At 43.5% G+C, this 27,741-nt stretch overlaps 1 protein-coding gene across 1 annotated transcript in view; it reads right to left on the reverse strand.

The window, feature by feature from the left end:
* The window catches only part of SLC1A4 (solute carrier family 1 member 4), a 32,792-nt gene continuing 5,051 nt past the window's right edge, over window positions 1-27,741 (reverse strand). Inside the window, exons 2-8 of the mRNA XM_021555867.4 lie at window positions 23,589-23,631; window positions 22,421-22,483; window positions 17,559-17,725; window positions 14,663-14,896; window positions 13,300-13,494; window positions 11,647-11,781; window positions 1-9,453 (exon numbers count right to left, since the gene is read on the reverse strand). Of these exons, the coding sequence (XP_021411542.3) occupies window positions 9,219-9,453; window positions 11,647-11,781; window positions 13,300-13,494; window positions 14,663-14,896; window positions 17,559-17,725; window positions 22,421-22,483; window positions 23,589-23,631 (1,072 nt within the window). The 3' untranslated portion in view covers window positions 1-9,218. The remainder of the gene's footprint in view (window positions 9,454-11,646; window positions 11,782-13,299; window positions 13,495-14,662; window positions 14,897-17,558; window positions 17,726-22,420; window positions 22,484-23,588; window positions 23,632-27,741) is intronic.

Here is a 27,741-nt window from a genome sequence, read left to right on the forward strand (position 1 = left end):
TTCTGTTTGGGGTGGTTTTTATTTTAGATCGAGAAGCTACACAAAGAGAGAACAAATATACATTTCCATGAGAGAAGGGAAAAAGAGAGTATCGCATTGTGTCACCCTCCTAACACAACAAACCATCCCCACCTGAGCCACAGGACTGCTTGCTCCCCAGGTAGGCAGGGAGTTCTTACTCCAAAGGGTACAGCACACAACAAACATCTGTAACATCTGCCCCAGGGTCACACACCCCTAGACACAGCAGTAAGGTCTTTTCATTGCATATGTGCACAAACATCTGTTCTTGGGAGACAATGGAAAGGCTGATAGAGAGTCACAGGGGTGAAACTCACAGCTGTGAAAGAGGAACAGCTACTGATGGGCACAAGGATCAACACACCCACATGGCACAAACACCTCTTCAATGGAGTGGTTACTCTAAGAACAAGGCAGATATGTTTGTATCAGTGATACTGGATTGTACTGGAGTGGATGGCAGTGAATTTCAGAGTTCATATTTCTTTTTATTACAGTAATTAATCAAACGGTTTAGCATATAAAAAATACAATAATTCTCCCTCCTAATCAGAGCAATTTGTGTTCAGGTAGAAATAAAAGCACACACACACATACACACCTCAGGATTGCTGCCAGAGAGCTCACAGGATAAAGAAAAGAAAAGCATTTTCCTTGTCTCACACCAGGACATCATATTCACCCTCCTGTCTCCAGGGGTAATGGAGTCTTTCAGCTTTGGTGCATAGTTATATTTGAAAGCCAAACAGCAACTTGGAATTTGTCCTGAAGGGAACCAGGACAAGGCACCTTTAAGGATAATAAGGCAGAAGGAGACTCCTCATGTGCAGGGGTGGTCCTGCTATCCCTGAATTGGAGGGATTAATCAAAATCTAATCAAAGTCTTCACCCTCACAAAGTGTGAGTGAGTCAGTCTCAGTTTGCTGTAACCAAGAAGCAGCTCAGGAGCAGAGGTTTGCTCAGCTATTTGCAGTGCTATGCATGGTCTCCATCCCATACAGCATGGCCTTACAAGAGTGCAGCCAGGATAGTAACTGAGGAAGTCTAAATAAGATTGTGTCCTTAAAAGAACTGAATTCTCATGGATGGCAAACACATCACCTCCACAGTGGCCTTCAGGGAAGACAAGTCAACAGAGCATCTGTTGTGGAGCAAAGCAGGGAGGCAGCGACAGCTGGGCCACCTTGGTCACAATTACTTGACTAATTAAGTGTAAAATGTCATTAAGGTATTGCCTTAATGAAGCAGGGTTTGTTCAGACGCTCTCCAAAGCTGAAAGCATGTCTTTGTCCCCACCCAAGAGGACAGGAAGCAGCCCATGTCCTCAGATGGGGCCAGAATATCTTTAAGTTTGATCTATGTACTATAGGAGCCTGGTCCTGCTGGGATCTGGGCAGACTCCAAGGAGCACAACAGACTCTGCAGGAGGGATACAGAGAAGGCAAACTGAACAAAACATGAGGAAGTTTCCTTCTGCATCAACACTGACCACTAGGAAAACACTTTTTTCTTAGAGGCACCACATCATAAGAATACTCTGAGCAAGTAAAATGCCTTTAGTTACAGTCAAGAAACATTGCTTTACTGCTGCTTTGTTGATCATGATCATCCTAAGAGGCCCAGACCATTCCTCTATGCTGCTACAGAGGTATTTCCATTAGAAATCCAGAAACCACAGAAAGCTCAGGAAATTACATCAATGCACATCAGTGAAGGCCCTGGCCTGTCCTTTTTGCAGCATTCCTTCCGGTTCTAAAAAAAGCTACAATCCAAACCAGTTAATATCTAGAGTATTTTTTCTATGGTTAAGCACAGCTCTCTCTGTGGGAATGTAATCTGGGGGATTCAGATATTGTAAACAGTTCCTTGAGAGAAGAGTTCCCTTAGCAATTTCCTTCTGCAACATGTAACTGCAATTAAGTTGCATGCACATGCCGCATGCAGTTTAGTTTCAATTAGTAAAACACGCTTGGCAAGGAAGAGCATTACTTTCTCAGTGTTGTTTTACCAGAAGGAGCAAGTGAAAGCTATTCTAAGGAACATCTAAGACCAAATTTCTTGGTCTCTGTGGCTTAAAACCACACCATTAACTTTGCATTACAACAGAGTTGGCTCAAAATCCATTTCCTCATGCTGGTTCCCGTTGGTAGCCCTGCTTGCCTTGCAAGCAACATCTGTGGCCTTGGGAGACAAGTATAAATGTTTCTTGAGCAGGATTTTACATAAGAGCTGTTGGCCAGCTGAAATGTCCACAGTGCTCACCCCCTGCTGGCACAGAGATCTGAGGTTAAATCCAAATGAGATTTCGTAACTATTAAGGATGATGCATCTGCTGACACTGAGATATAATTTGATAAGCAACCACCCTGTGAACACTTGAATGAAAGATTTTTTTTTTTTCCTCTCATATGAAAATCTCTGTACAAAATCAAATATATTTATAAACTCTCAGATGTGGATTCTTTTAAGGAGGTGATAGTTGTTAGCTAAAAATGAACCTGGCTTTGGGACTCAGTCTGCTCCTAGCTGGCTTGGCAACCCCTTATGTGACTCAAGAGAGTTTGTTCACCTTTTTCTGTATTCATTCACTTGTGCAGATGTGAACTGATGCCTGCTGGTCACAAATGCCTGTAAACACCCATGCAGAGAATGAATTCTGTGTGAACTTTAACTTCCCAAGACAGTGCTCAGATGTGAAGACCTACAGGAGCCAAATAAGGCTCTTGATCACTTATTGTCAGAGTTAAAATATTCAGGGGCAACTGTCTCAATGTGTCACCAAAAGTCTGGAAAAAGTTTTAGATCATTTGTCAAATGATCCCTTTTCCCTCCTGCCAGAAAACTGAAGCACATGGCTTTCATCAATATGGTCCCATAGATAACAAGTTGGTCTTTGTCCTTGGAGAATAATGGTTTCCATGCATTTATCTGAGGAGCATTTGTCCTAGCTATCCTGCAAGGAGGAATGTGGGTCAATCTCTGATCCAGAACTGTACTGCTGTTCCTCTGGTCATGGCCAGCAGCCAGCAGCAGCTTATCAGAGCTCCATGCTAGCCCTCTGCATGCTGCCTTGCTGCATCTCAGAAACTGCAGCACTCCTGCCTCTCCCTGCAAATCCCACCCAAGCAACAGGCAGGGATTTGCGTTGTCTCTGCTACATGCCAGACAAATGCCTGCAAGCCTCTTTGATCCTATCCATATCAAAATGTCAAGGAAAAGATGCTCCTTTATCCTCTTGCTTACCCTGTCTTCTGTGACAGTGCCCCTGCAGCCTTCCAGCTCTTCCTTCTTTTTCTCCACCTTTGTCACCCATACTACCAACAAGACAACTTGTTCTTTTGAGTTAAAAAGCTCTTTCTCCCACTGAAACTAGTCAGGAACTAAGCTGTCAAGACTCCCAATATAGATGTTGAATCCATGGTGATGTCTGTTAATTTACCTGAGCCTAAGCTTTCATGGCATGTCAGGTGAGATGGAAGGAGGCAGACAGAACAGGGCACTGTGTTGTCCTTGAATCAAGTCACATCCTTTTTCTGAGCTGCAGCTCACACTGACACCAGCTCCCCTGCTCCCCCCAAATTATCCCAGCAAATGCATCCACCTGATTTCTCTTCCATTCCTCCTCTAGCACAATGCAACTCTTCATACTTTCATTATTTGATTCCTTTCAGATTTTTGAAAAGTTCATTATTCCTCAAGATTTACTGCTCTCTGTCTTAAGAGTGCTTTCCAAATATTGCAACTCACTATCTTCCACACTATGGCCTGTGAGAGACACGTAAATATCTGTAAACCTAATTTACAGAAAAGGAAGCACAGGTATAAAACTTATGCAACCTGTGCTGTTCATCTGTCACCAAATCAGTCACTACAGGCAGCTCTGTCATTATGATCTGCCAAGGCAGTGAACCTTGGCAAATCAGTGAAGATGTGACAATTTTTCTTTGGTGAGAGTTTATATTTTGGTCTTTGGACTTGGTACCTGAGGCTTACTGCTCACTGCCTGTGGGAGGGTCAGGATTAAAAATTATCATTTCCAACAGGATGATGCTTTACAGTGGCTGCAGGAATGCTCTGTGCTAGCAGAGGACCAGAGTGAAGATTTTGCCCAGACTGCTGGCCAATGCTGCAAATCTTTGCAGAAGAGGTGGTGGTTCCGTCCCTTTTGCAAGCTCTTGAGGACTCAACCTACAAAATATGGCTGGGTGGTCAGTCACAGAGATGACAGGAACTTGGACTTGACTGAAAGAGGAACTGTCTAAACACTTCAGATTTCATTGTTCTTGCTGCAAAATAAGGAGGAACGCAGAAGAATACGAATGGTGACACTGGGTCAGGTCCACATCTGGCACCAGTCACAGCAAATGCCCAGGGAAGAGTATGGGAACAGAGCAAGCACCAGGAAAGCTTCCTGCCCCTCACACCCTCACCCCAGTCTCTCACCACCTCAGGGCCACTGCCTCCTCAGGGCTGCCCAGAAAAGACAAAGCAAATATTGTTTCACCAATCCACGCAGTCCTTTGGCCAGCTCCACATCTCTGTTACATCCCAGGGACACAGTCCTGCTTGTCACATCCTGGCAGGGCAAGCCCTGGGATTGGCTCCAGCCCATTCTCAACACAAAAGCCATCCTGACTGCAAGAGACATCCCCAGAAGGGGTTGAAGTCCTTTGCAATCACCCAGTCTTGCAGAGCAATTACCAAGACTCAGTTAAAGTTCAGTTCTTAGGAATACAAGATCTTTACTGAAAATATCCCACAAGCAGTCAAGTCCTGGCACCTTCCACTGCTCACTACAGTTTTTCAGGCATCTACACCCACATCTCACAGCACAGAACAAACACCTTTCTCAATGTGAGAGACAGATACTGCTTGGCACTCTCAGAGCAACTCTAAATTACCAAGGCTCACAAACCTCTGCTGAGTCCAGGACAGGAAAAAGGCAGAATGCAAACTGCAGCCCTCAAAACTCTGTCCCCTCTCCCATTTACTCCTGAGCCACTGAAACATAAAAAGAACATACAGTATTCCAGGAAACAGGATGAGATCAGGCAGTGATAAATAAAATGGAGTGAATAGTCAATCCTGGAGAAGAAACAAAAGATGGTGCAAAATGCTCAAAGAAACTTTACTGAAGAAATGGCTTGCAGACTCTTCAATATTTCATAGAATCCACTGAGGTGGAAGGGACCCATGAGGATCATCAAGTCCAACTCCTGGCCTTGCACAGGACACCCTAAGAAACACACCATATAATTTCCATATCTTTCTCTCAAAAAGTAATTCCTGTACTAGAGGGTAGGACATGAGCTGAGGAGAGAACTTGCACCTTCCAGAAAAAAAACCAAAACAACAAAAAAACCGACCTAAAAATCTAATAGAAAATAGTGTTTTCTACATGGAATTTATTTCCTCTTAAAAAAAAAAAAAAAAAAAAAAAGAGGCAACTGACTAAAGGTTTCCAATTTACACTTATGCCAGCAGAACAGAAATATATGTCCAGGCAAGAGACATTGGAGTTAAGTACTACAATGGCACCAGATTTGTGGAGTGCCTGGGCAAATGGCAAGTCTTCTGTCTCATGAGACTTACCAACAGGATCCACATTATTACCGTGGCAGCTGTTGGAATGTATCACATTTTTTACAGTTTCAGAGAGTGCAGTACTGGATCTTTCACATTCCAACCTTAAGAAAACAATCCAGGTAGGGAGTTCTAGAATGCATCACAGCTATAGTGAGGAATGGGAATATGACAGAAGAAATCAAAATGTAAATTCTGACACAAATGATTAAAAAAATGACCAAGATGTTCTGACAAGCAGAAATTATCCAGCACTGCTTCCATAGATCCCTCTTGTTGTGCAAAAACAACAAAAAACCTGGCATATTTTTAAGTCTAAAGTAGGGCTTCTGTAAACTACAGATTTGTGGCAGATTAAGAGCTGAATACTCATGATTCATATAAATCCTATGATACCTGTCTCCAAGAAAAGGAACGTCAGATTTCCTTGATTAAATTCCTGCTATGAGAATGATCTGACCTCCTTAAATCCAACTGCTCTAACAAGGGACTAGACACACATCAATGCAAAACATGGCAACCCACTTGTGGGGACTGGGAGAGGCGTTCAGGGAAGACTGTGAGCTTCTACATTGCTATTGGAAAATACTAATACTGGCTATTTGCTTCAGTTTTCCATTTCCTGGGATCCCCTGTCAGGAACAAAGTGCCACAGCCTATTGCACACTGCTACAAGGATGAGGCACACTCCAGCTGCAGCACCACAGAGAAGAAGGATCATATGGCACAATGGCATGGTAGTGCCTTGCAAGGAAGCCCAGCCTTTGGGTTTGCCCAGGGCAGTACTTCTACCTGTGGGCAACAACAGCTTCAGGGTGAAAAAAAACTAAAAAAAACTTGTGATGTGCTCTTCTCTGAAATGGTGCTGTGATGCTTCATGGATTGTCATTTTAGTACTGCCCTCATGTGCTGATCCTAGCTGCATGTGTCACAGAGAGGGAGAGCAGCATACAACCACAGAATGTTAAAGGGTGGGAAAGGACCTTAAAGATCCCAACCCCCCTGACATGTGCAGGGATACCTCCCACTAGACCAGGTTACTCAAGGTGTTATTCAGCCTGGCTTTGAACACTGTCAGGGTTGGGGCATCTACAACCTCCCTGGGCAACCTGTTCCAGTGTCTCACCAAATTTCATCTCTTTCATTTGTACCTATTGGTCCTTGTTCTACCACTACAGCTCCTGACAAAGCCCCTCTCTGGCTTCCCTGTAGGCCCCCTTCAGATACTAGAAGGTTGCAATGCAACCTTCTATTCTCTGGGATGAAGAAACCCAGTTTTGTCAGCCTGTCTTTGCAGGGGATGCTCTTTGTGGCCCTCATGTGGACTTCCTCCAACAGTTCCACATCCTTCTTATGTTGGGAACACCAGAATTGTACACAGTATTCCAGGGGGTCTCACAAAAGTACAGGAGATAAACATTTGATGAGGGATAAAATTAAACTACAGAACCCAGCCCACAAGGGACAGTCAGAATTTTCAGCTTCCTTGACACACCCATATACTATTTTAAAATCAAAGTATTTGGGGTTCTGGTGCATTCAGATATTTCAGAGAGATGCTTAGACTTAAAAATGTGCTTTTGGTTTCCTGAGTTGAAAGGAATTGGGATGATTCTAACAGGAAGAAATGTGAAGTTGATCTGCTGGGCAAAAGACATCCCTACAGAACTGTGTCTCCTTCCATTTTGAAGGTGAGCCAAGGAATGACCAAATTTTGTGGACATGGTTACAAATAAACTGGTTAAGAAGAAACTCCACCTGCAGTTTCCCAGAGGGCTGACTAATCCTTTCCTCCTTGGACTGTCTGCATGGCTCCAGTGCACTGGATTAACCCAGTCATGCTGCACTCATGGTGCTCTCCCTCAGGGGTGGCCACATCTCACTCTGAGCATCTTCCTGCAAAATTCACTGAGTCCTTCTACCAGGAGGGATGCTTTGCAAAGGAAGGCAGCTGCTGCCATGGAATTGGAGTTGTCTCTTCCTAGTGCTGATATCTTTCCAAGATAGATTCCTCTGAAGCAAGAGAGGAGAAAGAAAAAGGGAGACTTTAGCATTACTTTATATCAAAGCTAAGTGTAAATATATATTGCTGAACTAACAGTGTGGAGATGGACCATATGCAATCTCTTGTTGAAGTAACCAAGGGAAAACATCATAAGCCCAGGCAAATTTTTGGCATGTGTAGTCATATTTTTTTTAACTATTAGCATCCAAAGAGCCAAGATAAATCAACAGGATCTTTGCAATGAGCCTGCCAGACTTTGTTCAGGTTTGGGATATAAATTCAGGAAGGACACTGTAAAGGCAAAAAAGGAGGAGTAAGAATCCAGAAGCGTTTAGCTGAGCTTCAAGCAAAGGTTACCACCTGCCATTAAAGCATTACCCTGGGCCAGCACCACCCAGAATTACTACAAGTAAACTGCTGCCAGAAGAGCATTTATGGCAGGACCAAACTCCTAGCAGGAACAGTAGCCAGCTCCCACAGAGAGATCACTGGGGTTATAAATTCACCTCTTCTCTTCCCCTTTCAAGCCAAGACTCAGAGTTGCCTGTCATCAGTTTCCACATGATGCATGCTCAGAATTTTTCCTCCCCTATTCAATTTTGCTGAAAGAGAGTATGACTAAAGTTGTTTTGACTGATCCATTAAATAAACATGAGCAGGACATGGTGTGTTAGCAGAGGATCATGTGTGTTTTCATGAAGGGAACTGACTTCTGGACTTATGGATGTTGTCCCAGGCAAGCCTCTTTCAGACTACTAATGCTGGAACAGACTCCTGATTTTTTTCAGCCCCAGAGGGATTACTTTAACAAAATTTGTTCTTCCTCTGATTTTTTCCTTAACAGCTTGGTTAGAAGAAAGGAGGAAACCAATCCTTGATCTGCACAAAGATCTCCTCTGTTTGGTCCCACAGTTTGGGAGTTACTCACCAAGGAAAGCTGCAATGAGCTGCAATGTAGACAGAGAATGAAACAAGTCCCTATAAGCTATTAATTTAGGTATGAAACAAAAAAAATTATTAAAAATAAAACCCAGCTAGTTTTAAGGACATACTCAATGTTTTTAATGGATCGGAGAACATGAGAGGAAGGGGAGTGGGAGAAAAATGTTGCTTCATAATAACATGGCTGTAATAGTTGGTAAGTGTTTCCAGGCTAGAAAACAAATTTAAGCAACATTTTCACCCACTCTGGAGTTTCTAGACTGCTTCTCCATTCAAACAGCAGCAAAAATTTTTCCCTACAATAAGCACATACTAGGTTTGTCTACCTTCCTATCTTCAACCCATCTGAGCCTTCACTAATGGAAGTCTTTTTACCCCATAAGCCTCATGGCAGTTCTCAGGTCCATGTACACCAGTGTGCAGCGCAACACGTATACATGTATGTGCATAAACTATCAAAATACTATTATAAAGCGAGCGCTCCTTCTCAACAGCCCTTCTCTGCCCACCCCACCTCCCTCCCCTTCCCCAGGCCAGCATATTTTAAAACAGACTGGAACTGAGCACTTGCAGGAGCCACCCAGCCCCTGGTCGTGCTGCAAATGTCTGGGTGCGTTGGCAAGTCCCCGGGCACCTCCAGGACTGGTGTCGACGAGCGGCCTCGAGCTCACAACACTGATTCCTTGGATTCAGGGTCTGCTGTGCTGCTTGTGTTGGACACTGGGTTTTTGTGGGTTACCAAAGGTGACGTTTCTGCTTCAGACTTGCTGTTAGCAACTGCTTCTACGGTGACTTCCTTCAGTTCCTGCTCTCTCTCTTTCTTGTCTTTTTCATTCAGGTAATTAAGGATGCCTGCTCCCAGGGCATCCCCTTCCACATTCACAACTGTGGTGGTTCGGTCCCTGGTGAAGATCAGAAACAAAAGCCAAAGCAGCAGGGTTTTAGTTTTAAGAGAGTTTTAACACAAAAAGGGGAGCTGATTCACCCCTGCTGAATCACTTAACATCAGGGGAACTAGACAAGGGAGATGTAGTTGTCACAGGTGTTTTCCACAGAAATATCATCACTATTTCAGAACTAAAAATGTGCACCAGAGCAGGTTTAAGGTCAGTAAAACTGTTACCATTAGTTGGTTCTGGTCTCTCTGTGGGTTGCAGCAATGGTACTACTGTTTCTCAGGCATCTTGCTTTTCACAGGTCACCTCCTTCCTCTTCCTTTTTCCCAGGCCAGCATTTTTCAAATACATGTTCAGAGCAGGAACTTACTTTGGGCTTATCTAGTAAGTGATTCAGGGCACCCAGCTCTCTTTTTAACTACTGTGACTGGTATCTTAATCCAAGCACCTACTTAAGGGATCCTTCCAAAAGCAAGCAGAACAACTTGTGCTCTCTGCATTTGCTGCCCATAGCACCTGCCCTAATTTTTGGTGCTACAACACAAAACTAGTGTGCCAGGGTGTAATGGAAGAGATTTATGGGTCATAAAGATGAACAGTGTTCTCATGTGGCTTTTGAGACTTCCTAATCATTTTGCAGCCTAACTTTAACAGAGGCTCAATTTGTAATTGTGGTCCTCCCTGGTAATTAAACAGCTGGCATGAAAGCAAGACATGGGACTCCTTCCTCCCTCTTTCCCCCTTTTGTTACCAGAAGGTTGAGCTCCTTGACTAGAGCACTTGACCACAGAGGGTTGCTACCTATTTTAAAAGGAAGGCAACCAGCACAACACAGGCTGAGAGCAGCCCAGAGTGAAAGGAAGGGCAAGTTTTTCACTGTTGCCTCAAAGCACTTGCAAATACAGGTGTGGAACACCCGGCCACTATTGTACTTCCTTAGGAAGACAGGATAAAAAGGGCTTTGCCTGTATCTCCTGTCCTCTGGAGGTGGCTGATCCCCACGAGGTTACAGCAAGAAAGAGTGTGATGACCCTAGGGAAGCTGTAGGAATATGCTTCACAGACACATGTTGTGTGGGAAGGGAAGGTAATACAGCTGCCACCTTCCCCAGTCTCTGAGATTTCCACATCTGCTGTGGTAATGCACCATCTCTACAGAGAGGCTGGTGTTTCCAAAAAGCAATGCTGAGGCATTATGTGCAGTCCAAACCAGGAACTGCCCAATAATCCACCAAATGGAAACAAATTACTGAGCAGGATTCAGATCACTTGACCCATACTGACCTCTTACTTCTTTCCCAGAAGATGGAAAGGAAAGGTTACCACCATCAATACTGTCTACTAAACTTGTAACACTCAGCACTGTGCTCCAGCCATTACACTGCCCATAGCAGTGACAAGTGTCACAAACCCTCTGTGTCCCTGCCCTGCCAGTGGACAGCACCTCTCTGTGATACTTGTGTTGGTGCTTTGACCAGTCTTGAAACTATAAAAAAAAGTTCTAACAATAGCTGACAGGAGCTTCTGATGGAAACTGCTCCCCATGTATGACTAAGGAAGTTTTCCACAAGTGATGTTCAGACTCAATTTCCCTTGTGCTCCCCTGCCTTTCTAATGGCCAATTAATTTCCAGCATTATCAACACATTCTAAATGGACTTTTAACAACCATTCTAATGGGACTTGAAGGCAAGAAGAAATACATTTCTACAAAGGCTGAATAAAAAAGCTTGAAGAGGGATTTTAGCATACTGACTGCTTTAAATGGGAAGGCACCACCTTTTCCATTCCCCATCACAAGTTACCTGTCCTGTAGGCAGACATCTTGTAAGAACTTGTAAGAACTTATTTTCTACTGAGTTATATTCTGGACTTTGACCACATTTCTAGCTAAATATGCTACAAGGATGCTGTAGTGAGGTGGATGTCACTCTTTTCCCATGTAACAAGTGACAGGATGAGAGGAAATGGCGTCAAATTGCACCAGGGGAAGTTTAGATTAGATATTATGAAAATCTTTTCATGGGGAGAGTTGTAAATCATTTGAACAGACTGCCTGGGCAAGTGGTGGAGTCCCCATGACACAGCTTAATGGGTGAGCATGGTGGGTGGTGCTACACTGACAAAACCTGAGCGTCTTTTCCCAAATTCCACATTTCTATGCCTCCCAACAGCAGGTGGGTGAGGCTTGCAGTACTCACACGATCCAGTCCACGGCCAGGATGAGGGACAGGTCGTTGGTGGGCAGCCCGATGGCCTCCAGGATGATGGCGATGGTGAGGACGCCTCCGGCAGGGACCCCGGCTGCTCCCACACTGGACGCCGTGGCTGTCACGCTGCAAATCAACAGCCACAGGTTAGAGGAGCTCCCAGCTCTGCCCTGCTGCTCTCTGTCATGTGCTCCCCCACCATGAGAGCTGTCAACAACCCCCCCAGCATGGGACACCCACAGCGGGAGCGCTCGCTTCCCAGGCAAAGCCCTTCCTGCCTGCTGATGCGAAGGAATGGACAGAGCACAGGGCTCAGCAGGGACCCGCAGCAGTTACTGTGGTGATGGCTCTGGGTTCAACACCAGGACTGCCTCTTCAGCATCAGAAACATCCAACACAGCTCTATCCTGCTGCCTCTTCAGCATCAGAAACATCCAATACAGCTCTATCCTGCTGCCTTTTCCGGGTAAGAAGCAACCAACACAGCTCTATCCTGCTGCCTTTTCAGGATAAGAAGCAACCAACACAGCTGTATTCTGCTGCCTTTTCAGGATCAGAAACAACCAACATAACTCTATCCTGCTGCCTTACTACCATGCCCAGCTCCAGTATGCTGAGAGACTTACAGCCCCTAAATCAGGAGCTGGAAACCTGCAGTGCATGTGCTCAACACACCTTTTTGTGTGCAGATGTCTGCAACTGAACTCTCCTTGGGTTATCACTGCATCATCCTCAGACCTGTCTTCATATCTGATTCGCTGAGAGTACCTCAAAAGCTAATTTGGCTACACATCAAAAAAAAAAAAACCAGTGCCCCAGCCCTGCCTTATAGACAAACAACATACTGGGAAACACAATCAAAAAGGAAATAAAACCTGGCCAGGAAGGGGAAAAAAAAAAAAAAAAAAAAAAAGCCATGAAACAGCTCTAGGAGGCATGCAGGATGGGCACAGTGAGGAGCCAGAACTGCTTGTAGCATCCTCATTTAAGGGATTTTAAGGAGAAAAATGAAGATAATGACATTTCATGTGATATGGGACATCAGAGGATATTCCAGGCATAGAGGGGAGAGAGTCTTTGAGAAGGAAGTAGGACTGGGGTGGTGGAGGGGATAATGGAGCAAATCAGTTAGGAGGGGAACAAGAGATCTGACCAGGAAAGCCAGCAATATGATGGTAGGAAGGACAGAGATAAGCAGGAACAGAGTCTTTAGTACAGAACAGATGCATAAGGAATCAAGATGCTGGCAGGAGAATTTTCCAAGACATCCAGAGGGGCAATAAGGGGTTGCTTTCTGGGCAATGCAGAATGCCTCAATTATGCAGCCTAATGGTGACTGGAGGATAGAGCAGTGAGATGCTTAAAGAAGGAGAGGAATTTCATGTGAGAAAGAGCTTTAAACAGCTCAAAGACTGTTTCAGAATTCAATTACCCTTCCCAGGTTCCACCTTTTATTAAATCGAGACTCTGGCAAATCTTGTAAAGGTTTAAAGACTCCATTCTTTAATCACCCTATAATTATGTTACATAGCAGTTTGTAAGCTTTAGGTCAGAGATGTGGAATGCTAACTGTTAGCTATTAACGGAGAGACCACAGCTTGAATGTGTTTGGGGGCCAGAAGAATGTGGTTGCAAGGAACTTACAGAATTGTGAAGATCTGCCCAGGGTTGAGGTCGACATTATTCAGCTGAGCAATAAACACAGCTGCCATGCACTGGAAAATAGCAGCTCCATCCATGTTTACAGTGGCCCCAATGGGAAGGATGAACCTGCTGATCCTCTTGTTGACTCCGTTGTTCTCCTCGATGCACTTGATCATGGACGGGAGTGTGGCTGAGCTGGAGACAGAACAGGGAGAAATGGAACACAGAGCACCAGGGTGCCCTGAATGCCCCAGCACTGTCATGGCCTTCATGCTTCTAGCATGCTGCAGACAGGACTGGCAAGGCAACAGTGCCATCTTACAGTCCCTCTCTGGCATGATGGCAGTGAGGGACCCTCCTTGTTGGGTTTTGAGCAGAGGTTTTTAATAATCTGTTTTCATCCAGAAATAGCTGATAAGGACTTTCATCTCCCACAAGCAAGAACTCATGACTTAGCACAGTATGCAGCATTACATGGCTGTAGAATGAGCAAGTCTCAAAATACAAACATATAGTAACAGATGCAAATATAGCAGTGGAGGTTGGAACTAGATGATCTTTAAAGTTCCTTCCAACCCAAACCACTGTATGATCCTATGATAATAATATCTTCTCAAATGAACAGAAAAATAATTAAAAATTAAATATCACTCTTGGACTTACTTCTTGCATTATAAATTACATGGTTTTATTCACAAACCCTCTTTTACTATGCAGAAGGAGGGAGTTTATAAATAGTACTTCAGCTCCATTGACAGACATGGAACATGCTTTTGGGGATGACCTGAAATGATTTTATATCATATGTCATTTGATCAGGTGTTTGTACTTGAGAAAAGTGTAAATGACACACTCAATTATTTGGTTATGACAAATAAAAGCTGATCAGGCTAGATCTTTGAAATTAATGTTAAATGCCTTTACACTAGCAAGCAAGTCAGCTTTGCTCCTACAAGATTAGTCTAAATTTATTCCAGGTCCTTCTAAACTTAAAAAGTAAACCTCTGAGGACACAGTCACTCACTACTGACCCTCACTTCACTTAAAACTGAAAGGACAGCTGGCAGGATCATTTAAAGGCAAGGTTTTTTTTTTCCCCAAGGTATTTCCAACTCAGCATCATGCAACAGCCCCAGTATTTTGAGGAATTCTTTTCAACAATTGATAATCAACATGTGCTGTGTGGCAGGCTGATGACAGCAGTGGGACTCTCTATGCTCAGAAGACTCTTTCTGCATTCTCAGGAACAACATTCATGCCTTAGACTAAAACTGGATCCAGCCAGTATGACAAACAGCCAGGGTCACAGCCAGGGTGACAAACATAACCAGGCTACAGTCCCAGAAGTGGCACAGAAACCCACCTGGAGCAAGTGGCAAAGGCAGTGGCAAGTGGTGTGATAAGTCCTAAGAGAAAACGATATGGATTTTGCCGTGTGGCTGCAAAATAAATAAGTGGCAGAATGATTCCTCCATGGATGACGTGGCCCAGGATAGAGGCAAAGATGTATTTTCCCAGACTGGTCACCAGAAGCATAATATCTTCCATTTCCACAATCTTGCTCCCAACAAGGAACATAATGCCAATAGGTACATACCTGTGTAAATGAAATATTGGCTGTCATTAAATACAAAAAGGCCTTGGAAAACATGGCATTTTCTGTCCTGGAGATAACATTCCCCTAAACAATCTGCTGCACCTATTGAAGGGTAGTTCCTTATTCACCACATGCTCAGGTCAGGCAGATTTGGAAGGCTTTTCTAAGACTCTTGTTTGGTGGATGCTAAGCAGTCAAATTTTAAAAGGTCTGTTCACTTATGCCCTCAGAGATAAGGTAAAGAGAGTGCCAAAGGGAAGGTGAGTGGGAAGCAGAAATGCTGCCAGGACCTACCAGGACAAGACACCAGTGGGGAAGGGAGCAGCATCACATCACTGGAGTAGAGAGAGGTCAAAGAGGTGGGTCTTAGACATGCAGAAACTCCCAGCACGAGTACAGAGTCAGGTCATTAAAATCACAGACACACTGGGTGCCAACTCTGTGGAGGTTAAGAGAAAGCTGTGCACATACCAGAGAGCTCAGCTAAAGGCTGCTGATGCATGTGCCAAAGACAGCAATTAACTCTGCTATTTGCCTAAAAAGGACTAAGTTAAATGATCAGGGTTCCAGAGCCTCCCCCAAGCCAACAGCCAGGCACTCATACACATCCATGCCTCCTATCTAGAAACATGCCACGTCAGCATTTGTTTGAAGTTTTCTTTGTCAAGAACACACAGATCTGCTCCAGGGGAAGGGCCACCTGCAGGCCACAGCCACATCTCTGGTCCCTGTAGCCCTGAAAAGACTGAACTGCCCCTGCACCAACAGCACAGCAGCTCTAAACAAATTGTGTGGATCACTGCAGGCCCAGGGCCAGCTCCTTCCTTAGGCCAGTTTGTGTCTGAGTACCTCTGCTGATGCTGTCCATGCTTCATCCCTTTCTTCAATGATTAAGAAATACTAAAAGATCACCAGCTCCCCAGAATCCTGCCCCAGGAAAATGTGTGACTACAAAAGATTTGCCTGTACATCTCAGGAATAAAGACTCCAATGCCCATGTTCAGAGAAGCTGATTTGTGGAGTCAGGACAAACTTCAGAAGGTTTGGTTAAGCATGCAAAGGTGTGGAAAGGTGGGCAAGCAGCCTTAAGGCTGCTCAGATCACTCACTTCTTCCTGGCCTGCCTCTCCCTCAGTGGTTCTGCAGCTTCTCTGTTCCATGCAGAGAACATCTCCCTATGTCCCAGATCCACGTGAGCATCCTCTATCCCTTGGCCAAGTTTCTAGGGGAGCCTGTGGAACATTCCCCACTTAGCCTCTGCAATTCTGCCTCTGAACTGTCTTTCTGAGGACCCTGATTAGCCAGATCCAGCTGAGCCCTGGTCCTGCACAAGCTCTGAACACTGAATTCCTCCCCTGAAGAGGGAGACCGGAGAAGAAAGAACTGAAAGTTGAGACCCAAGTGCTGCCAAAACAAAAGAGTGGCTGTTGAACAGGACCAGATATGAGCTCAAGCTGCCTTTACTCCCAGTAGTATTTCACCATTCCCTTGGGAAGCACATGCAGCTTGACAGATTTTGAAAAAATACCAGGACTACACAAGAGCCTTAAGGAAGGAAAGAAAACAAGTAAGGCCTTCACTGTTAAGGGTCAGCAGTGGTCCCTATAATCCACAAAATAAAGGATTACATACCAACTGATTGGCTTGAAGTGCTAGCACTGTAATAAGCTGAATACATGAAATGCCTCTTATCAGTATTCAGTGTCCAAGGAATTACATTCAAGAGCAAAAAGCTTAAGCTACTTGGAGACTAATTTTTCAATCCCTTATGATAGCAACTAACACAGATCTGCCTGTGTAAAATCAGGTGTTTTGTTAAAACCCTACTTATTAGGGAGAGGAAAACAGTAGGAATGAAAAATGCAGAATGAAGGGAAAAAAATACATTTAAATACACATTTAATACATTAGGTACATTTACAGCTTTTAACCAGCTTTGGAAAGGGGGTGAGAAATGCCCCACTGTTAATTTGTTTGCTAGCTATCTTTATGAATATTTTTAACTCTGTATGACAGGTATTGGTACTGTTGCTTTCACAGGAGCAGCTTAACTCCATCCAGCTACCAAGGACAGCCATGACACTGCTCTGAGGCCCAGGTTCATCCCACCTGATGGAAAACTCAGCCAGGAGGATGCTCCTACACCAGCTTAGGCCTGAACCACTCTCTAGAGGTGCCTGCCTCCTCCAACGCTGGTTTCTTGACTAATGAGAAAGCTTAGTGTGCTCCAGTTCCTAACTAACAGACTTTTTTTGGCATCAAAAGCTTTGTGGGTTTGATCAGAGCACCAGTCAGCCCATAAACTTTTCCAGACTCCAAGGAATTAAGTGAAAGAATGTATTCGTTTATTAATAGGTAAGAGAAAAAAAAAATCAGCCTTAGGAAATACTGAGTTTTCTTTCCACTAAATAATCAAAAGGGAGTCCTGGAGAGGATTTATAGGCAACCCTTTGAAGTTCCTGAGCCTGATACCTTAAGCTATGAGTGACTGTCTCATTACAGGGCACAGGCAAGGAGAAAAGACCCCATTGTGTGACATCACAAGATCCACTTTTGCTGTGATGAGGATCTCACAGGAAACAGCAGGACGGAGAGATGAAATGTGAGTTTGCTGACCTGAGCATAACACTGCAGTGCAGATGTACCTGCAGTCACACACTCACCACATAATCCAGGTAACCAAGACCATTGTTGCCTCATTGAATGAGTTAAAGAAGCGAATCAGATCTTCCCCCTCTGGGCCAAGCTTTTTCAGTGCCACTCCTAAAACCAGAGCAAACAGCACCAGTCCCAGGATATTCATCCCTCTGATCTCAGTACCGATAGGGACCTGCACAAACAAAAAAAAAGAGGTAGCTTGTTACATGTGAGAATAGGACAAAACTTAACAAAAGGGTCACCTCATTTTGTTGTTGTCTGATTGATCTGAAATCAACAAGGAGAACCTGTTTTGGAAAGGTAGAGCCTATTTTGTTGAAGGGAATCCAGGAGATCTGGATGCAGTTCAGGTACAAACCTCCCTAGTTATGAGCTGGCATGGATTTACTGAGAAGGAAAGGGGCTGCTACTACCTCCCCATGTGCCCTTCAACACAATAGTTGTGTTCTCAGTGACCTGAACAAGAAAACTCCCCAGTTTACTCAGGACTTTAGTGCAATGATGATACCAAGGTGAAAACCATATGAAAACAACCAATGTTATGAAGCAGAAGGAGGGGAGAAAGGCAGAGAAAGGCAGCAAACTGTGGCAACTTACTCCTTCATCTGTCCATGTCAGCTGTGGGAGATAGGGAACAGAAGAGAGATACCTGTTCCCCTTCTCAGAAATCTGTCACTGCCTGGGAAAAGAGGATAAAAACAGGATCCACCTATTGACAAAAACTAGTCTACCCACAGGTCTGCTCTGTTAGTCCTTCACGGTTTGCTTCTCAAAGACAGCCAGAGCTCTCTTTGGCAATGTAGTATCATAGAACTGAATGAGTACTCTTGTGGCTACATAAAAATATAATTGTTTTGACAAAGTGGGTTTTTTTCTCTCCAACTTGGCAGTACAAACATGTCAAATTGTTGTTTTATTTGGAAGAACTTCTATAACAGATGAAGTTTGTGTAAAAGTTTTGGCTTTTTGGCTAGTTTAAGTGGACACTAGCTCAACACAAGGAAAGAAAAATACATTCTGAGCTGAAAGTTTGAAATGAGTATTGACTAAAGAACTCAGGATACTGATCTCCTAAATCTGATAAAACCAGCCAGCTTAAGATTGATGTTTTTTCTGGAAGTACACTGCTGAACTGGACTGTCTCTCAATGGCACGTGGAAACAAAGTCCTGCAGGGAAAGGGATAAAATGTAAATTATACACAAAAGCAGGAAGGTTAAACTGCTGTTAAGAGAAGTGTTTACAAAAAGTGAAGGTGCTGGCATTTTTTATTCACTAGGTAAAAAAAATTAGATATGGAATCTGCAATTTTTATGGTGCTTGGTTGTTCAGGGCTCAGCTGCTCTGATATTATTTGATTCCTGATTGAAAGAACTGAAAACGTGGACAGATATTAAGCATGAGGTAAAGTGTATCTGCAGAGATGTCTGAGGAAACATGCTGTCACACACACTAACACTTTTCTGTCTGGATAGTTTTGGCTATATTCTGTTTTTTCTGACTGAAAGCTCTAAACTCTTCTGTGGTTAGAAAGTTAAGACAAAACAAATGACCCCCTCCTATTAATTAAACAAATCATCTGTGTACACAGGATGTTATTTTGCAATATGTATCATTTTATACTGGGTTCATTTGATACAGGGGTAATATGAGAAGTTCAGCTGGAACAGAATTTTATCATAATAGGCCCAAACCATTCCTTAAAAAGAAAAAGTCCCAAAACCAGTGAATACTCTTTTGTTTTGGTTTCCATCCTGAAAAAAAATGTATAAAACTTTGCTATGGAACAGAAATTGTGTTTCAACACTTTAAAAGCCCAGCATTCTGACCTGGATGTTTCTGGGAGAGAAACTGTACTCTCCAGAATGAGAGTACATGGTCTTCTTTCACCCTTGGAGAGGTCTCTGTCCACCTTGCTCCCAGCACTGTGGTAACTGCTGCTGCTGTTCTCCAAGTGCTCACACTCACCAGCTCTTCAATCCTAGAATTTATGATCTGGTGACCTCCTGACCTCTTGGTGACCACAAGATGTGTGTGCCACTGCCAAAAGCTTGTGAGCGCTCTCCCTCTATTCACTGCCAGGCCTTGCTCTCCCCTTGTTTCTCTCTCACTGATTTTTTTACAACACACAACACTCACCACCACCTCCCAACACTGCAGATGTAGGCAGAAGATGCACCACTTGCCTAGAGCAATTAACTTATTGCAAGAAATTCCTCCCTGCAAATCCAGGGGACGATCTGCAGCATCCAGGGAATTCCACCTCCTTGCGACACCACTCGGAACGAGCCCAGCAGAAAATTTTCAGCGGAAGATCCTCACAATCCCAGCCTCTAAAACTGGCAGATGCTGAACAGCCTTTTTGTACTCTCACACAAGAGTGCATCACCCCAAAGGGGCAGCCAAACCAAGCAGCATTGTGGACACCAAACAAAAACAGCTTTAATGAGAACTTTGTTCCTGGACAAACTATGGGACACGTTATTGTTTGCCTGAAATTATGCATTCTCTTAGGAGGATTCATGGAGCTCGTCTGGTCCTTGAATCTCTCTGAAGATCCCATTGTTTTTTAGCTCTTGAAACAAAATGCTTATCAAGGAAACAACTGCTGACATTGAACAGTCCCAGTAGTAGGTGGCTGAAAAGAAAATGCAGCCATGTGATGTGAGGAAGAAGAGCAACCACTGGTTTGTGTATTTTTACTCCTGTCCAAAGAGGAACTGAGCCCCTCCAGGCTCCCTGTGCTGCAGATGGTAAAGTGAGATAGTCTGTGCCCCAGGAAGTCTTGCTGCCAAAGAGACAGAGAGGATGTAGCCATAAAAGCTGGGTAAACATGAGGTGAGCATGTGAAACAACAAAAAAGGACATGGCTGAGCAAACAAGTACGTGTCCCACTATTCACCTCCTCAGTGAGAGAAGACAGAGCCTAGTAACCAGTGGGGGGGGAAATATAATCAATGGAAATTTTTGATCTACACTATTCATATAGAAAGTTGAGGGAAAATATTTCCCCTCTTCAAATATTCTGCTGATGAAAGAAAAAAGTAGATAGGAATATGATCTTATTCCTCTGGAAACAAACTTCTGTCACTATGACATCCAAAAATCATACTCTTCTTTCCACACTTAATCCTCATCTATCCATAAATACTATGGTCAGACCAGTACTAAAAGTTACCTAACAAAAACTTAGATGATTCTCTCTTTTTATTTGGTCTGTTCTTCCCTAGAGACAGTAGGGCGTCTTCTGGAATTAAAGAAGGTCAGTCTGGTTTTGCTCCAACAACTTAAAAAAAGGTTTTGGAAAAGTAATAGCAGAAATAACTTTTACATCATCACACCTGTTGGCAAAAACAGACACCAGTGGCATATTCAGAATATTTTTTCTGATGTTACATCAAACAGGAGACTGATAAGAAGGAAAAAGAGAGGGGAAAAATGAAAAAAATAATGTTGCATTTTAAAGGGCCAAAAGATGCATTCTTATCTCTTAAGGAAAAGTGATGGTGTTGAACAAGCATTAAAAAAGTACTTGACAGCCAGCACTCTGTTCAAGGGATATGGTTAGCCTTAATCCATGCTTGGTTGCTACGGAGCCCATATCAAACCTGACAGTGCAGATAAATAAAAGACTTACTCCCTTTTCACTTACCCTTGCTTAAATGTCAAATAACTCAGCACTCTGCAACAACACAGAATGTTCACAAAACGCTGTTCTGCATCACCTCCTCACACACCATGCAAGGGGAGGAGAAGGTAATGAAGCCAACGCTTCCTGTGCTCAGGGATAGGCTCCAGAGTCCCTCTGGGTGAGCATAAACTGCTTTTTCCTTGATGGTTTTACAAACTGGTGGGCAAACCCCAGCCGAGCCCTTCCATGACAAATGCAAACATTACAAGTCTGCTGCCCTAGGGGAATTCAAATCATATTAAAAATGCAGTAACCCAACATCTGATACTGAGCTCAGACAGAGCAGCCAGAATGAGTCTGAGGAAGAGAAAATCACCTTGAAAGTAACTTCTCAGACCAGTCTCCCAAAAATCCCATGGCAGCACATGAGACATTTTATTTGGAGCAAGGTGACACCTTGCAGGCTGGGACCCTGGGTCTGTTTCACAGCATGCTGCTTGTAAAACAACAGTAATTATTGCTGGGCCTGCAACATGTTGGCTCTGACCAATAATAAACATGTTTGATAGCCCTGTCTGCAGGAGAAATTATACTTAGTGGGATACAGAGCATCTCTGGAAGTCCTACCAGCTACATGTGGAAGATACCACTCTCTACTCTATCTACACCTACACACCAGTTCCCTTTATGACACCATTGCAAAAGTAGCCTATTTGCAATGTTCTGTCTGTAATTTCTACTCCTTCATACCACTTTTTACTGCTTCCAACAAAATTTCAGCAATGAGAAAAAATTCTCAACCCAACAAATCTTTATTTTTTTTTTTTAAGAGCCTTGGGTAGAGGGAAAAAAACTCATTTTATCCTTAATAAACTCTTAATGAAGAGGAGTAAGGTTTAAGGGACATACTCAGCCAGCTTGATTGCTATTTAGTTCCAAGTCTACAGAAAGTTATTTGGAAACATTAGGTAGACTGACTAAAATTTAGATCAAGTGAGACCAGGTCTAAGAAAGCATGGCCTAAAAAAATGAAGTGTCATCAGTTGAGCTCAAATTTCCTCTTAACCACAGCTTTCTGTTGTGGCTGTAGGTACTCATTCAGCTTGTGTGTGTGTCTCAGTTCCAGGCAAATAAAAGTACTTGTTTCTTTCTCAAGACTGCTGGAAAGGATTAAAGGCTGTGAAGTAGTCAAATATTACTGACAACAATTTGTTTAAAATCTAAGAAATTACTTTACCTTTTCCAATGTGATATTTCCCAAGGTTGTGTTCCTGGGCAGCATCTGATAATCTGTTGCATACTGCAGGTAAGAAAAAAAACCACAACCAAACAAAAATGGTGAGGCAGGCATTAAAATTGTCAGCAAAATATCTAAAATCTAGGGCAACAATTTACTTTGATAAACAAACTAGACACCTCACAAAAGCAGGGCACTTATTTGGGCTTGTTTTCTTTAAATATAAAAGGAGGGAAGGAAAAGCTTCCGTCCTTGTCAATTCCCTGTGACAACAGCAGCACAGAGGAAAAGAGGACTGCTTTATTTCATCCTTGTACACACACAACCCTGACACTAGAGGCATCACAAAATATCCTTTTAGTGTTATTTTTGTACTGCTTCTGGTTTTGCTCGTGGAATATTGACTTGTACTGTATTATATATTCATGCAAAATGGAACTTGATTTTAAGAGTTTGCCCTTGGTTTTGATACAAAAGCAAACCCACCATGAAGGCAAAAGCTATTATTTTGTTCCTGTATCATAAAGAATCACTCTTCCCTATGACAATGTTCTCAACACTCTCTATCCTGACACAAAAAATTATCATTAAGAACTAAATTAAAATCTTTTTGGAGCCCTACAGCTCCTATCCATCAGTTTAAACCACACTATGTTCTGGTGCCAGTTATCATCCCACCACACAGACTCTGTTGGAAGAGAAACCAGGCTGAGTAATGAATCCAGCATGGGAAACAATGAAAAATACTGAATAAAACCATCAGGCAACAGGTAATGCTTACACATGGGAGCCTAAAGGTCTTCAGCCTTGTCTGTTTTGAGCCCAGCTCTGAACTACATAGCCAAAGGATTCTAAGCTAGGATTCTCCTGCAAAATGGTAAGCAGCCTGGCACAGGATTGCCACTGCTGCCCAACATGGCACCCAAAGTTTAAATAATGTTTTTGGTGAAGGTAGAAAAGATGGCCTTTGAATATGCTTTTGTTTGAGGAATATTTTTCAAATAATGTGCCATGGAAGTTGTATGTCTGACTATATCATGTGCTTTTAAAAACTCTACCTTCTGTAAGTAAATTAACACCACCCTTCTAGTCATGACTTTTTCTAGTCATCTTCCAATAAAAGAGCCTCTGCACTGTAGCTCATCTCCAAAGTCCACACAGATCTTACCGTTTCAAAAGCTGCAGCAACAAGATTTGCAGGAAACAGGTTTCTGTAAGAGACAAACAAGAAAATTAAATATGTCATGGAGAACTTGTTAAAATAATGCACCAGTGTATCTCACTCTCAGAAACAGAATGCCTTTTTCAAAGGCAAGCACATTGGCACGGGTGAAGTGTGCAGCATGGAAGATTCTCGGGCAGCATGGAGCTTGCTGTGTGTCCAGAGGTGTGGATGCCATCTTCCTGGGCTCACATCAAAGAGATGACAATGCTTGCTGCCACACCTCACCTTTGGGCAGGGCCACCAGAGGCAATCACCCACAATGCTGGTTATACACACCCACTGCCCAGTGGCTACGGAAAATGGTTCAGCCACACCAGCTGCAGCACCAGCTTATGGCCTCCACTGTCAGGCAGGTTTTTAACATTGCTCATGTGATTACACTTCACTCACAGCATCAACATAAAGGACAATCCTATCAGCAAAATCCACTTACAAGAGTGGCTTAACCCTTCAGCACAGCAAGGCCAGCTTCCCTGATCACCAAGGCAGAGCAGAATAGCATCACAGGGCAGACTTCTCTGCAAGGGCTTGGACAACACAGATAGAAAGTACAGGCAGCTCCTACAGAACATCTGAATCCAGCAGTGCCTTCACACAGAAATGCCAATCTAGCATCAGGTTAGTGCAGAGAGGACAGCATGCAAAGTGCTGTACACTCTTTCTGACCATCCACTCTTTCTGCCACAGTTACCCAGGCAAACCTTAAACCAGGCTGTGGTCATTCCATGAATGGCATGGAACGTGCAAATCCAAACCAGAGCAAGAAAAGGAGCAGCAGAGTCAAATCTTTGAAAGCAAGAGGGAGATTAAAATGTGGCCCAAATAAGGACTTTGGCCTCTTTGGTTGCATGGCTCTGTTCTGCCACACAGGGAGTTTTCCCACAGCCTTGACAGCAGCTGTAAAGGACATGGAACTTCATCAAACACCTGTCTGCTGGAAAATACCTCAGCCTCCCTCTCCCCCTGATGCCCTACAAGTGTATTAAGAGGATTGCTGCAAGAATAATTTGTCTTCTGGAGTCTACATTCCACCAAGCATGAAAGAAACAGCAACTTTTTCTCCTCAAAAGCTGTCAATACAACTGTCTGTGTGAAAGCAGGAGAGCGAGCTCTCACTCAGCAAAGACACTCAAGAATTGGTCAAATAAGATCAATGGAACAGCTAATGGTGCATCAGTTCTTGCACAGCTGGAACTCTCTGGTAGATGAAAACCTTGAGTAAAGTAAAAGCAAACTTGCTTTTATCAGGAGTAAAATATCACATATACAAATGGGCTCATGCTGTTGGGAAAAGAAGGCTATTTCTTTTCAGCTTTTCATAGCAGGATGATTACTTTTCTTAAAAAAAGAACTGACTGGACTTTGAAGAAGCTAAGAGATTAAAAAAGACTGAAAACCAACCAGAAATCAATTATTTTTTTTCCTTTAAATCAGCTTTTCCATCCTGACGAAAACAAAACCAAAGGAAGCAATACTAAAGCCTAAACAACATGGTTCGCCAATGTTTAAATGTGGCCAGGAAACCAAACCCTCCATAATTTGCACATTATGCCAGGCATGGGCTTCAGTAACTGAACATTAACTTATCTCCAAGCATATACTTAAAGCACATAGTTAAGTGATGCCAGCAACCCTGTTACAGCAAGGCAAGGGGCAGGTTCTTACTTCAAGTGTGAATAGTGCTAAAAAATAACCTAGAGCAGACACTTTATTCCTCCAGCACCCGTCACAGGACTTGACAATTCGCCAAGTAAAAAATTTTGATCTTAAGCAGCTCATAAGGAGTTATATGTTCTGTTCAATCCAACTTCTAAGTACACCTGACTGCAAAATACCAAACCACATAAAATAATGTTTTGTTCCTCTGTTTCAAATCCCAAAGCTTAAGAATAAAATGTGCTGGGTCATAAAAAGCAATCTTCAAACAAAGGGCTTATCTTAGAGGCACAAGGTCTGCACAGACTACACTTATTGCTCACCTAAGATCAGTCAGCATGTGAACTAAATTCAATTTTAATTACAGGTGGGTCAGATCACAAGTTCTTACCTTTGGATGGATTTGTGTAAGAACAGCACCACAGTGCCTGAAAAACGGGGCAAGATGCTGCATGCTTTGGGGAGAGAGAAAAACTGGCTGGTGACCCGCCTGGGCCCATCATGGACTTGTTTCTCCAGGGTTTGCTCCTCACACCTACTAGGGTGAAGCTCACCCATCACAGAAACAGACACAGCTCTGTGCCTGTGAACAGAGGAGCTGCATTGGGAAGTGGAGACATCCCTCCCGTGAGGGTGAACCAACAAACAGGAAAGCTGTTGAGCTGGGTAATTGGGCATGCAAATGAAATTTGGGTGTCTGCCACTTGTTTTCTCTGTGAGGAGCAAAGGTTTAGAAGGTTTCTGTGCTTTGAAAGCCTGTAGCAAACGTGAACGTGGAGTTGAGGGAAATCACCCTGGTTGTATGCTGGATTGTTGACTGTTTCTGATGCCCCCCATGCCCTACGTCAGAGAACATGGTCGTCTCTCTGAAGTAGATGTGGATTATCACAAGAACACAGCATTGGCCAAACCCTGGCTCTGGGTGATAAGAAGCCCAGCTCAGCAGTGTGGGACCAGACAGCCTTGGCCCCAAATGCAGGGAGACAAAACTCGCTGCACGTGGCACAAACAGGCCAATAACACACCATGGCAGGGACAGGTGTGCTGCTGTACCCCACGTGCTCCCCTGCTGCCGGCACATCGCCCCACACACTCACAGACCCCAACTCCTTTGTGCCATAAAAGTGAAGCAGGTGGCACAGAGAGGCTTTACTCACCAAGCACAAGGCAAGCAAAGCCTCTCTCTGCCTGCTGCGAGTTGTGCAGACAGCCCCAAAAAAAGCTTTATCAGAAATCCATCTGACAGCTGCCAAGGGGGACAGCTGTGTCCTGGGGCTGAAGCAACAGCTGGGCTGAGCCAGGGAACCTCCATGTAACTGCACTACACACAGGGTGAGAAACCCACCCATCTCAGAGCCTCTTCAAAGAGGAACAAGAAAGTAGCAGCACCAAGGGCAGGTGTTAAGTGTGTATTTCCTGCTTGAATACTGTGCTCATCACACCATCTCCCTATGCACAGCTGGATAAATGCACCTTGATTCCCGTGAAAAGCTGCTCCTATCAGTCAAACCTGGGTGGAAGATCCCACCATATTTCTGCTGTAATGGAAATCTTAGTTTATCTTGGGAATCCCAGACAACTAAGGGAACCTGAATCTGGCAAAGGGAGAAAAGAGGCTGTAACTCTCCTCCTTCTCCATTTTTATACTATGGTCAAATTGCTCTCTTCTTTACAGGCATGTATCTTTCCACCAGTGGGATGAGGATTACACAGGAACTCCTCCACTGTATGTGTAGGGGATTATTATTAACAACTGTTTCTAAATGATTCGTTTGCTAGAGCTCTGCAAACAACTTTGTTCTGGCAGCAAAAGCGTGAAGGGAAATCCAGGCAAATGGAATGAAACCCTAAAATACTATGCATTCCTCTCACATTGCTTCTTACAAAAAGGTTCCACTTCTGAGGCCAAAAACCTTGCTGTTGAAAAACATACTTTTTTGAGGAAGACTACAAAAAAATATAATATTCTGTGTTGGTTACCTTCAGTTTTCAAGGGTTCTTTCAATGATACAAGTTCACTCACAGCAATTTTATTGCCATCTGTGGCAAAATGCCAGAGCCCAGTTCAAATTCCTCCAGTGCCTCTGTTTTTTTCTGTCCCAAGATTTTCATTCAATATCACACAGCAATTTTCCTCATCTGCTTTTTGATATGTGGATGCACAACACATGCCCTGTACATACTCATATTTGTGAGTGTGTGCATTTCTTTTTAACACAGAGAAACTTGAAAATGTGTTTACTTATAGCAGATATTTGGCACTTTTTTGTCTTAATGGCCCAGTCTGTATTTTTGATGCTTGCAAAATAAAACGTAACTGGGGGGAGTCAGTTGTAAAAGGCAACAAATGAAAGGAGCAGAAATGTTCAGGGGATTACTAAAAAAACCCTGCCAGAGAGTGCAAGCACATGAATGAAAACAGTGAGCTATTCCTACAGAA

This window comes from Lonchura striata, chromosome 3, assembly GCF_050655825.1.
Source record: "Lonchura striata isolate lonStrDom1 chromosome 3, ASM5065582v1, whole genome shotgun sequence".
In the NCBI taxonomy this organism is placed as follows: Eukaryota; Metazoa; Chordata; class Aves; order Passeriformes; family Estrildidae; genus Lonchura; species Lonchura striata.